Raw genomic sequence first — 12,215 nt, forward strand, 5'->3', positions numbered from 1 at the left:
ATAAATAACATTGTGAGTTGGCTCATTGTTATGGTACAGTGTGTGTGTGTTAAACTAGCAGGCTATTTCAATGATAAAGAATTATTCCAGGAGATACTGTTTTATAGATTTAATAATCAATAAGTGCTGCTGTTGAAGGACTGCAAATTAACAATGGTGGAGGGAAGAGAGAGAGAGAGAATAGATAAAATTTATAGGAATATCAAAAGCGGATTCTTAATTTATTTGGTTCTCTTAGCCACACACAATTTTGCAAATTTTCTGCAATTCCTCAAACACTTTGGTACTTGTAATTAAATTGTCTGATTGACTGTGTCCTCAGGAACAAATTCTCACTAGACAATACTTTTTTGATGAACATAATGAATATTAAAATGACGAACATATTCTTGAATTTTGATTTGCTTATTCTTGCTTTTTTTTTTCATTCTTGGTGAAGTTGGTGTCTTCTGCTGTTGCTTTACCTTTTCATCTAATGGTCACATTAAGATATCCATTTTTCATGTCCTGTGATGTTATTCATCAAGTTTGGTTCTGCTTGAATTTTGTCCAAAAAGGTTGATGTAAACCTGTTCTTGTCTCATTTATTAGTCATAAGTTCAGTTTTATGGCACCATCATTTGTAGATTTATGGTTAAAATTTGACTGTCTTTATCTTCTCACAGTTGTTATACCATAATTTTGAGTCATTCTTCAATTGGTACTAACAAGTTCTCAACTTTTTTACAATTTCAACAGTTTTTGTTGTTGAATAAGAATCATTGCAGGGACATTTTCTCTTTCTTCAGAAAATTGTGCTACTCAATCTTGTTCCATCTACATTGCAAGCTTCCTATAAAGATCTTGTAACAGTTGTAGCTTTTCTTCTGTTTAACCAGAAATTTCAGGTTCCCACAGTGTTTCATAAGTCTTCCAGACAATTATTTGAAGTAAAAATTATTTTATTATTGCTGTAATGACATGAAAAAAAAAACAAAAAAAAAAAAAAAACAGTATAACTTGATTGTTGGTCTTGACAGCTGTACCCTGCTGTGGCCATTTTTGAACTTTCTAGCCACATCTTATGACCTTAATTGGAAGCAAAGCCTTTTTTTTTTTTTTTGGCCATGTTACTTTAAAAATTGGTTACTGTGTAAATTTAATAATGATGGTATTGCATTCTTGAAACAGTTATTTGGGAATAAATAATCCTCATTACAAAGAGATTAGTACACTGAAAAGTTGCGTTACCCGTGTCCGAATGCTTTGATATAGTTATTGGAATATTCCTATTATGTCAGCATTTGTTGATTTAACCAGTAATTCCTGTTCATTAAATTTGTTTCTCTGTAATATATGGCATGCTTGTGATAATATATATTACCTTAGAACCATAGCCAAACCTCTATTCATTGAATTTAAATTATTGCTTCAATCATCAAAATGCTAACATAATGTTAGCTTTCCTGTGGAAGCAGGTGTTTAAAGCTTTGTTTTATTTTATTTTTTTCTCAGATGATGTGCCCTCTTTAAATATCAGTTATAAACCACAGAAGATATCTCCTAAATCTCAAGGAACAGTGAGGCAGCTGTTACACGAGAAGATTAGAGATGCTTACATTCATCCCCAGTTTGTTGCTGATGTTATGAAGCCTTTACAGATAGATAACATTATGGATCAAGAGGTATGGAATATTTCTTTGTATTTCACCAACTTTTTTTGATGCTGTTAAAGAAACAGGGTGTTTTTAATTTGCCGTAATTTGTGATTTTTATTTTAAAGATTACATTTGTAAAGAAATTAGAAAATAAAATATTAAAAGAATTTCTTCAAATATCAATTTTTTTTTTTTTTTTTTTAATACAAAATTTTTTTATCAAACAAGGTACAAAATTTATCTGGAGGAGAACTGCAACGAGTGGCCCTTGCACTTTGCCTAGGAAAGCCAGCAGATGTGTACCTTATTGATGAACCATCAGCTTATCTAGATTCTGAGCAACGTTTGGTTGCAGCCAAAGTGATCAAACGTTTCATTCTTCATGCAAAGAAGACAGGATTTGTTGTTGAGCATGATTTCATCATGGCAACCTATCTTGCTGATCGGGTCATTGTATTTGAGGGAACACCATCTGTACAGACAATAGCTAACACGTAAGTAATTGCCCCATGCTTTTTTTTTTGTTTTTAATGCTAATATTTTACTTTGTTTAAATGGCACCAGTTCTTATCAGTTTGGAATTGAAATACTTCATAGGTGTGTTTTAAACCCTGCTAGACCTTTCATTTGTGGGAAAACAAATTTTATACCTGCCAATGAAGTTTTCTTATTATATTGTACACAATCTAATTCAAATTTTTGTTGCATTTATTTCAGAGTTACACCTGTTTAAATGTTATGATTGTGGGATATCGTAAGTCAGGGATAGTAAACCAATGTCACACATACCATGAGTGACATGCATAGGAAAATATATGGGCACATGGCCATTCATAAACAGTTTGTTATAACAAGTATTTTTTTTAATTTGAAGACAGTTTTATGGTGTAACAACCACATCTGGCATCCAAAGCATAATTGTAATTGCATGCAGAATTAAACAGCAACAAAGTTCTAATTAGAAACTTTCGAGTATTGTTTATTTTTTTTTATATAATAACAGTAAAGACTAATTACCAAATTTAGTCATTTTTTTAAATTTGTTATATTTTTTTTTCAGCTTATTTTTGGTACACAAGGTAGAAAGGTTTGCCATTTCTGCCATAGGTTGTCCAAGAGAGGGTGGGGGGGAAGAGCTAGTGCAAGGATAGCTAGAATCGGAAATAGCATATTCTATGGCAGAGGGTGGGTTAGAAAAATGTCTGATATTTAATATTGTTTTAATTTGTAACCCAAACAGTTAACCAGAAAGTAACCGATTTCCCATAGTTAGGTGGAGGTGAGAGGTCATAAGCACAAGATCTTGTATTTGCACAAGTTTTGAACAGAATATTAAGTGGGGAGAAAGAATTCAAAAAAAGAATGTGTAAAACCAGCTTATCAAAATAAATAACAAATTATATTAAAGTTAAATGCACCAAACTATTTAAATTTTCATTCAGCTCTGCTGAATTGAAAGATTGTCATCAAAATTGTTAGCTTCAACATAATAAAGATAAAAAGTTGTATGTGAATTAAATCATTGGCAATACACAGAAGTTATGAACCGGATGATTTCCATAATTGACAAATATTTGCCAATTGAATATGTAATCTTCAAAATTAAACACTTGCTCGTAAGACTTTAATCTGACATGTATTGGTTGCTAATGGTGCTTTTGAACCTTGCTTAGCCTAATTAGAATTGGTGGGCTCTGCTAAAACATAGTATGCTTAAAGTTCCTGAACAAAGTGCCAAACCAGTTTGCACCTCCACATTCTACAATCTGTGTGAAATATTGGTTGGCTTTAAAATGTTTGAAAACCAAATAGAATCTGTTGTCAGCAAATTATCAGGATCAGTTTTTGAATTTCTTAACTTATTTATTCAGGCAGGAATACATTCATACCTTTCCCTTCTTCGAGAAGACCCATATTTAATAATGATATGTAATGTTTTTTTTCCCTTGTAGTATTTTTTGACAAGGTTATACTGGCTGCTTTGGCCAGATGCCCCAAAACAACAGTGAATTTTTGTTATGTTACCTTTGCAAAAAAATGTAAGGGATGTTTTTAAAGCTAATATTGCTGAATGTTTTCATTAACTGTCTTGTAGCTCCACATAAAGAATTATCCATTTTTATCTAAGATATATGGAACTTTGTCACAGGAAACTCCATAGGCCATCTTGGATTAAGAACAGTACTATAGTTTGAAAGTGTCTGCTTGGCCAGTTGACATTATGCATGTAAAGTTCCTTCTCAGTCTGCTTAACGTCTGTAATATACAAATGATAGTGATAAAAAATGGGAAGGAGAAATACGGAAGCATGTCTGCCTAGTTATGATTTATCCATAAAATTTAGAGAATGTCTTGTCTCGGGTTGTATATTGATACACTTACCAAATGGAATTATGCTATATATTTATTGTAGTGGGCTTCAAATTATCATTAGGTGGCTCTTGTGGCATTCATTTTTGCACAGGTACTTGTAACTGGTGTAAAAGTTTCAGCACGGGGAGAGAGGGAGGGATTTGAATATAGATGGATTCCTGACTGAATATATAAGTTAAGAAAATCATAAAACCCCTCAACATCTCTCATGGTTATTGCTTTATTTACTTAAAATACAAACAGCATCGGATAACAAAAGTAGCAAGCATTATTTTCAAATGTTTATGGATGCATATATTCTTGTGTATTTTTAAGTTAGAAAAGGAAAGTGAGTTTGCACTTTGTGCCAGTGCAGCATTAATATAGCACATGTTGAAAAATGATATTTCCAACTATTTAAATGTGCAAAACATTTTGATAACATAAAGAACAACTAAACACCAAATGAAGAAATTATTATTAACTTGAAAGAAAGTTTCCAGGACACTTCTAGTGTTAGTGTTCAGACAAAAAAAAAAATCTGTATGTATATAAGAAGTTTTACAGATTCAGATTCCTCAATAGTTGACAGGTTTGTGGAACCAGCCAACTTTATTTTTGGATTAGACATTTTATTTTCTGTTGCCTTAATTTTTTTTTTGATTACAGTTTTGAGTAAATTTTTAGTAGTGTTTTACTTTAGAGTAATATACTTTAAAATATGTATAAAATATATATAAAAATTACAAATTTATATTTTATTTAATATGTATTTAAACTTTAATAAATGTTTCTTCTAGACCACAGATGTTGCTTGCTGGTATGAATAAATTTTTGGAACTCTTGAACATAACTTTCCGCAGGGATCCTAACAATTACAGGCCTCGCATCAATAAGCTGAATTCTGTAAAGGTAAGAAATGCATATTAGCTGTTTCAGAAGCCTTAGAACTGTTTGCTTAAATATGTGATAGGGAACAAGTAAATTTAGAGCAAATACTTTATGGGTTTTAATGGAGCCATAAAGTATAACTATGTGCATTGGCAAAAGCCTTAGATATACATGTAGATAAGAGCAAACCATGAGTTGCCTTAGTCTTGCAAATCAAATAAGTTGCATATTTAATATATGCCACTCCCCGGATTGTATATCAAAGTTTGTTTCCTTATTGGTGGGTGACTGGGCACCATCGGTGTGCACAACCTTAGTCATGTAGTGAAATACAGGTAGTTCCCATACTTCACGAGTTAATTCGTTCCTAGTGCAAGCTCGTAAAGCGGGAATTTTTCCCCCATAGATGTAGCATTCTCAACAATGAAATTTGACCAGAGTAATGTTAAATAAAGGACAACAAAACAATAGTTTATGCTTAAACAATGATTTATTTATCCAAATAAATTAAAATATATAGCCTTTAATATCAAGCAAATTATAATAAATTATTTATGTCATACAAATGTTAATGTTTATTCTTCATCATCATTAACTAAATGTACACTCGTTGTTGGTTCGGCACTTTTTTGTTGGAAGCACAAGGGGTCATTTTCTTCTTCGGAAATGGTTCAAGAGTTGTGTGTTTCCAAAACAGTTTTCTTTTTTTCTTTAGAAATTTCACAATAGCATGCATAAGCATTTTTTTAAATCTGTAGCAACTTTTCTTGTGACTCGAAATTCTCAGTTGCTTTTTCTGCGTTGAAAAGCTTCGTCAAGCTTCTTGAGAGTGAAGGAGAACAGGAGTTTCAGCTGTTAAATCTTCTTTTTCCTTAGCGTCTTCACATTTTGCCATTTCAAGGTGGTCTTGATTTGTAAGCCCTGCATTGTGTGTGTGTGTGTGTGTGTGTGTGTGTGTGTGTGTGTGTGTGTGTGTGTGTGTGTGTGTGTGTGTGTGAGTGAGTGAGTGAGTGAGTGAGAAGCAGATCAGTGACATCAGATGTAGAAACCTCAAGCTGCAATTGGTTAGCAATGTTAATGACTTCTATTTCATTTTGTACAGATCTCTGCTGGTTCCTGAAATCCTTCAGAATTATCAATAAAATGATGACAGTCTATTCCAAATGCCATGTTCTTCTCTGTAATTTGTCCCAGACTCGTTTTATTATTTTGATTACATCTGAAATATGGAATTTTTTACAAAATTCCTTTAAAAGTTGAACCTTCCTCCTTATCTTTGCCTGAACAAATAAACGCACGCACAATAGTAATGAATTGTATAGCTATACGCGTGGTTTGAAATGCCGTATTTATGAATGTTTAGCATTTATTTATTGCAATTAATGTTCGTATTTTCGATTCTGTTGCTACTTGATATTTGAGCTGACCGGGCTAGCCGGGTGGGTAAAGTGCCTGCCTGGAAACCCAAAGGTTGCGGGTTCGATTCCCGCCTCGGGCTTGGATCAAAGTACTGCAAAAACCTTGGGAGGTGCATTATGGCCACAGAAGCCTATGCGCCAACAACTACAAAAAAAAAAAAAAAAAAAACACTGGAACTCATAAAGTGGAAACTACCTGTATTTCTAGTATTTTGCAGTAAACTTAGTTTGCACTTAGTTATGTTATAACTGAGGCTTTCACTAACTCATATACAGTAATATATAATAAAAAAGTCTACAGTTCATAATTTTCAGATTAATGCGAAGAAAGTGAGTTTTAAATACAGTTGAACTTGGTTATAATGAGCATAGAAACAACGAGATCACCCACTGTTATAACGAGCGTACTACACAAACGCCAAACAGATTTTGGCAACTATGCAAACATTCTTAATTGCTTGGGTAGTCAAAAAAAAAAAACCCAATTCTTGGAATTGCTAAAAATGAAAAGGGTGACTTAGTTTTATGACTAGCGGCAGGTTTATGGCTTTGTCCTCGGAGAATGGGGACTATACAATAGTGCATTAGTGTTCCGCTTCTTGCATTACCCTATTTACAGATTGTCTTGAATTCACTGAACCATAAATTTATTTCGGGACTTCTAAGAATTTTGGAAACCGGACTTCTTGGAACGTTGTATGCATTTCGGGACTTCTAAGAACTTTGTATGCAGATCACTTTATCATTTTAAAGTAAAATCAGTTACAAACGAACTCTTCCTTTGGAAACAGGCCATAGGTGTAATTGTATAGTACCTACACTTAGGGTGGTAGAAAATGAAAAAGACCTGGGAGCGATTGTGGGGTCAGATATGAAGTTTTCTGAGCAATGCAGGTCATGGGATATTGTCAATGATATACAGGAATTTTGCTAACAGGGAAAACGATTATCCCTTTGTATAAGGCAATAGTCAGGCCATGCCTTGAGTACGGGTCTGGAGGTCTCATTTTAGGAAGGATGTAGAGTTGCTTGAGCGTGTACAGAGAAGGGCAACAAGATTGGTGAGGGGGAATGAAGGGGTTCTCTTACCAAGAAAGGCTTAAGTTCTGCAAACTGCAGCGGCTGGACACTAGGCACCTGCAAGGTGATCTGATTGAGGTGTATAAAGCTTTGAATGGGTTGAGCACGCTGAATTCCGATGAGATTCTTCCTCTTGTTCAGATTACGAACCTGAGGGTGCATAAATTCAAGTTGAAGAAAGACAGTTGTAGAATAGATGTGCTGAAATTTGCCTTTAGCCAGCGGGTGGTTAATTGCTGGAACAAATTTTCGTCTGTTATTGTGGAAGTTGGTAGCTTAAATAAAATCAAGGAGGAACTGGACAAACTTTCAGAGGGAATGGTTGCATGAAATTGTTGGTTTTTTTTTGGCTGATGCTACATAAGCTCATATGCTTCCTTTCTTGCATCACATGCCTCTGTTACTACTACTACAAGGCGATGAAACAGGACTTTTTCATAATTTGACACGTGACAATACATTTAAATTCAAAGAGGGGAAAATGTGTTGGTGGAAAAAAATCAAAGGCTCGCTTGACGGTGCTCGTATGCGCAAATATGACAGGAACTGATAAAAAAAAAAAAAACTGTTTGTTATTGGAAAATCGTTAAAACCTCATTACGTTTAAAAAACGTAAGGCAGCTTCCTGTGGATTACGCTGCAAACAAGAAAGCTTGGATGACTTCGGATATTTTCGGCGATATGTAAATGATTGGAATAAGGAGCTATTTAAAAAAGAAAAATATTTTTATCGTTAGTTGATAACTGTCCTGCACATCCCCAGATTCAAAATATGTCCAACATTAAGCTAGTATTTCTGCTTCCCAATGTGACATCAATTTTACAACCAATGGACATAGGTGTAATCAAGAGTTTGAAAGGATTTTATAAAAGATTTCTAGTTCTACATCTCAAAGAGAACAGAAACTTACCAAGTCTATATCAATATTGGATGCTGTAAATCTATTGAATGATGCATGGAACAATGCACTTCGACAACCATATCGAATTGTTTCAAGAAATCTAAATTAAATTCAAATGAAATTTCAATTGTAGGTGAAGAAGATGGAAACGAAGAAAACAACTTACCATTATCCAAATGGTTGCTTGCTACATAACAATGTTGTAGTTTTTAATACAGATAACGCTGACGACAACTTATTAACTAGTGGTCTTCCTACAGAGAGGGACATTGTAGATGCTGATGCTCAACAAAGATGATAACAACAATGGTAAAGACTATGATTGTGATGATATGGTGACAACTGAAAGTGAATCAAAATCAGTGCCGACAATCTCACAAGCTCAAGGTGAAATGGACACATTAGTCAATTTTTTTGAAGGAACTGAGGCAAGTAATGAGACTTAACGCCATTGTTTTTATAGGAAACTTGAAATATCTAACACAAACATCAATTTTAAGATTCATAAATGAAGACTAATTGAAATCGTGTTTAGTATTAAGTGTATGGTTTTAAAATTACAGTAAATTATGTTTAGTATTAAGTGTATGGTTTTAAAATTACAGTAAATTGTAGTTTACACAAGCATATTGTCTCGCTGAAAGGCAAATTAGCATGTTGGAATGTGACTTTTTCAACAAATAGGAAAAGGTTTAAGGTCATGCCTTTGCTTCGCAGGTTGCACTTGGCATGTAGTGGCTGTGCATGCAGTCCTGTTATTTAATAGCCACACCTCATGCAATTAGTACTGTACAATAATAAAGGAATTTGTTTCCTATAAAAAGGGTGGGTTTCTGTTATCATACTTCCTTATTTCAAACAGTCAGTCCCACTCATCTTGTGTAATTGAAGTTGCACAGTATGCAGTGCAGGTGTTAGTCTTTATCTGCAATCTTAAGTTGGTGGTATGTTACTCTTAGATTATTGTTACCCACATGTAAGACCAGTATTAAACCTCATTTGCCATTTCTTGGCCCATCCAAATAAGTCTTGAAGTCTAATAAGTAACAATAAGTCTTGTTGGAGTAGCATACCCTGATTACTGTCATTAATTATCTGTTCACCTTTGTATCGTCAGCAAACTCGGACATTAAACTTGAAATATCATTAATTAAATATTAGAAACAGTAATAGACCAAGAACTGAATCCCTGGGACTCCACTCAACATTAGTCCATGGAGAGTAGTGGCCATTTAAAACTACTGTCTCCCTCCACTTTACCATCAATTTATCCAGGTAACTTGCTTTTCATGCCACATCGCTTCTATTTATACAACACTTATTTCTGTGGGATTGTACCAGAAGCTTTACCAAAATCTATGTAAACAGTGTTAAAAGTTATTCCTTCTATCCAATTCTTTACTGACGATTTCATATTAGTTAATGAATTAGTCAAGCATGAGTTGCTCTTAACAGCGGCATGCAAACAATTCCTTGCAATTTCATACCTGTTTAGATTATTTTGTATTGCATCCTTCACTAAAGACTCCATAATCTTCCCTGGCTTAGAAGGTTAAAAAGGGCAAAATAGGCAAGCCTGTGGTTGCCTATTTTGCCCTTTGAGCCACTTTTGTGAGTAGGAGAGATTTGCACATATCCAATCTGTTAAGGTCAGATTGTGTGAATCCATGGATTTTCTCATTATAACTGAAGGTTTGCTTACAACTTTTGCTGCTTCCTTCAATGTAACTGGATAGATTCTGTCAGCTCACAGTTGCTTTTTTTTTTCTTTTTTTTTTTTTTTTATGTGAACCCCAAACACGAGAGGTATTAGAACCTATAGTACTTAGTACCGTGCTTGGGTTGGAGGTTGAGAAGACGAAAGAAGATATTTGTTGACATTGGACTTGAACTTCTGTAGATTGTAATTTTCAGGAAATACGTATGAAGGAAGGTTGTTCCAGAAAATGGCAGTTGAATGAATAAATGAGGAAGATGAAAAGTTGGACAGTAAATGGATGTTGGCAGCACGTGTTCGGACTGTTTTGAAAGAGAGAGCGGGAATCATAGAAGCCAATTCAGAAGAACAGTGCCCATGGAAGTATCTGTAGAAGAGGCATGCAGCAGAAACAGTACGTCTATGAGAAAGAAAGTGGAGAGATTCTGTTAGAGATGAATCATTAATTAACCTAACTGCCCTCTTCTGAATGGAATCAAGAAGCCTGAGAGAGGTTTTGGGGGCACAATGTGGGAACAATATTCCATGGAAGGGCGGATTTGCGATTTATACAGAGTGAGCAGCTGTTTGGAAGAAAAGTAACGCTGAAAGCGAAAGAGAAAACCAAGTTTTTTAGATGCAGAGGAAGCAAAATTTGTAATGTGCTTGTGCCAAGAGTTGCTTGGTCACTTTTAATTGTGATAACTTTACTTCTGGTCTTTTATCTATTATTAAGTCATTCAACTAATTAGTATTGGCTTCGGCCACTGGTAACCTCAACTTAAATACATTCCTCACATGTGACTGTAAAATCACATGCGAGTATATTGTTATGTTTAATCGCATTTATGTAGAAATTAGCTTTTTTATATTTAAGTTATAGTAAATTAAGAGTCAAATGTGTAGTTTCAAAAAGAATGGAATTTTTAGGCAATAAAATAATTTAAACAGTCAGAATTACCATGTGATAGGAAAAGCATTATAGCAGAAATGGTGTAATATGGGTGCTATCTATGTTTTGCCCTGATGTATATGGATAGTGTTATAAGGAGAAAAGTAAACAAACATTTTTTTCATTTTAAATATAATTTTCTGAAATATTTTTCTTTTTTGTAGGACACAGAACAAAAGAGAGGTGGCAACTACTTCTTTTTGGAAGATTGATGTAGTTGTTAATTATGTATTGAAATATATACTCTGGGAGAGCTACAGTGTGGTTTTGAGGAACTGTATAGACATACTGCAGGAAATCATCAGTGTGATTTCTCACTTGAGTCAGATTTCCTAAACAAGAATAATTCATTGTAGATACTGGTGTCACAAGTGAAAAGAGAAGAGACATTTATTTATTCTAATTTTCAGAAAATGAAATAGAAAATGCATTTTCCCCAATAATTTTGTTGACTTATTTTGTCCCAGCAGATGTATTCTGTAACATTTGCACGTTTTTAGATCTGTAAATGAAAATGAAATATTTTGTAGAAATATTGCATGGAAATATTTTTAATAAAGAAATGTTAAAATTTTTCATTTTCCTTTCTGGAATCCAGTTATTTAAAAAAGGGACCTTGAAAGTGAACTATCTGCAGTATTATGGACTGAAGAGTAGTAGTTCCACAAATGTAAGCTCTCCTTTGTAACTTGGTGTGTGAGGGCAAGAAAATAAAAATAATTCCTATGTGATATTTGGCTTTGTTTCTATTTTTAATAATGTGGGGGGGGAAATTTTATTTATATTGATCATCAAACCATCAATGATTATACAATTGGCAATATCATATATTACAGACAGATGAACAGAGCTGAAATTTAAAATGGACAATACAGACAATGTGGAAAGGAATAGTGCAAAAACAGTTTTGTGAAATTCCACCAAGGGTAAAATAGTACAGTACACTGTGTAGAAGTGAACACTGTTCCACCAGATTTATTTAATTGCAAACGGTTTGACTATTTCAGATGTTAATGTTCATTATATTGCATTTTCAATTTGTCAATGTCACTCTAAAATTTCCTTGAGAATGTTCCTAACATTCCTTGTTGTGGTGCCTTCTACATCTGCCATAATTTCAATGTCCCACAACCAAAAATTGCATGGATTGAAATTGGAAAAATGAGGTAGCCAAGCAACTGAACTGGTTATTTAAAGAGAAAGTATACTGCCTTGAGGAAACATGTGTTACTGGGTGAGCATTATGTGCCAGTGTTTCATCCTGCATGAAAACTGCTGTGTACAAGG

The 12,215-nt window shown here is 33.9% G+C and overlaps 1 protein-coding gene across 2 annotated transcripts in view; it reads left to right on the forward strand.

Moving 5' to 3' along the window:
- The window catches only part of pix (ATP-binding cassette sub-family E member 1 pix), a 120,904-nt gene extending 109,245 nt beyond the window's left edge, over positions 1-11,659 (forward strand). For both annotated transcript variants that reach the window (XM_090383954.1, XM_090383955.1), the window contains 4 exons: positions 1,495-1,664; positions 1,866-2,131; positions 4,790-4,901; positions 11,093-11,659. In XM_090383954.1, coding sequence (XP_090240080.1) covers positions 1,495-1,664; positions 1,866-2,131; positions 4,790-4,901; positions 11,093-11,140 — 596 coding nt within the window. In that variant the 3' untranslated portion in view covers positions 11,141-11,659. The remainder of the gene's footprint in view (positions 1-1,494; positions 1,665-1,865; positions 2,132-4,789; positions 4,902-11,092) is intronic.
- Positions 11,660-12,215: the final 556 nt, after the last annotated feature.

This window comes from Mastigoproctus giganteus, chromosome 10 (assembly GCF_048544385.1).
Source record: "Mastigoproctus giganteus isolate SK-2022 chromosome 10, ASM4854438v1, whole genome shotgun sequence".
Classification (NCBI taxonomy): Eukaryota; Metazoa; Arthropoda; class Arachnida; order Uropygi; family Thelyphonidae; genus Mastigoproctus; species Mastigoproctus giganteus.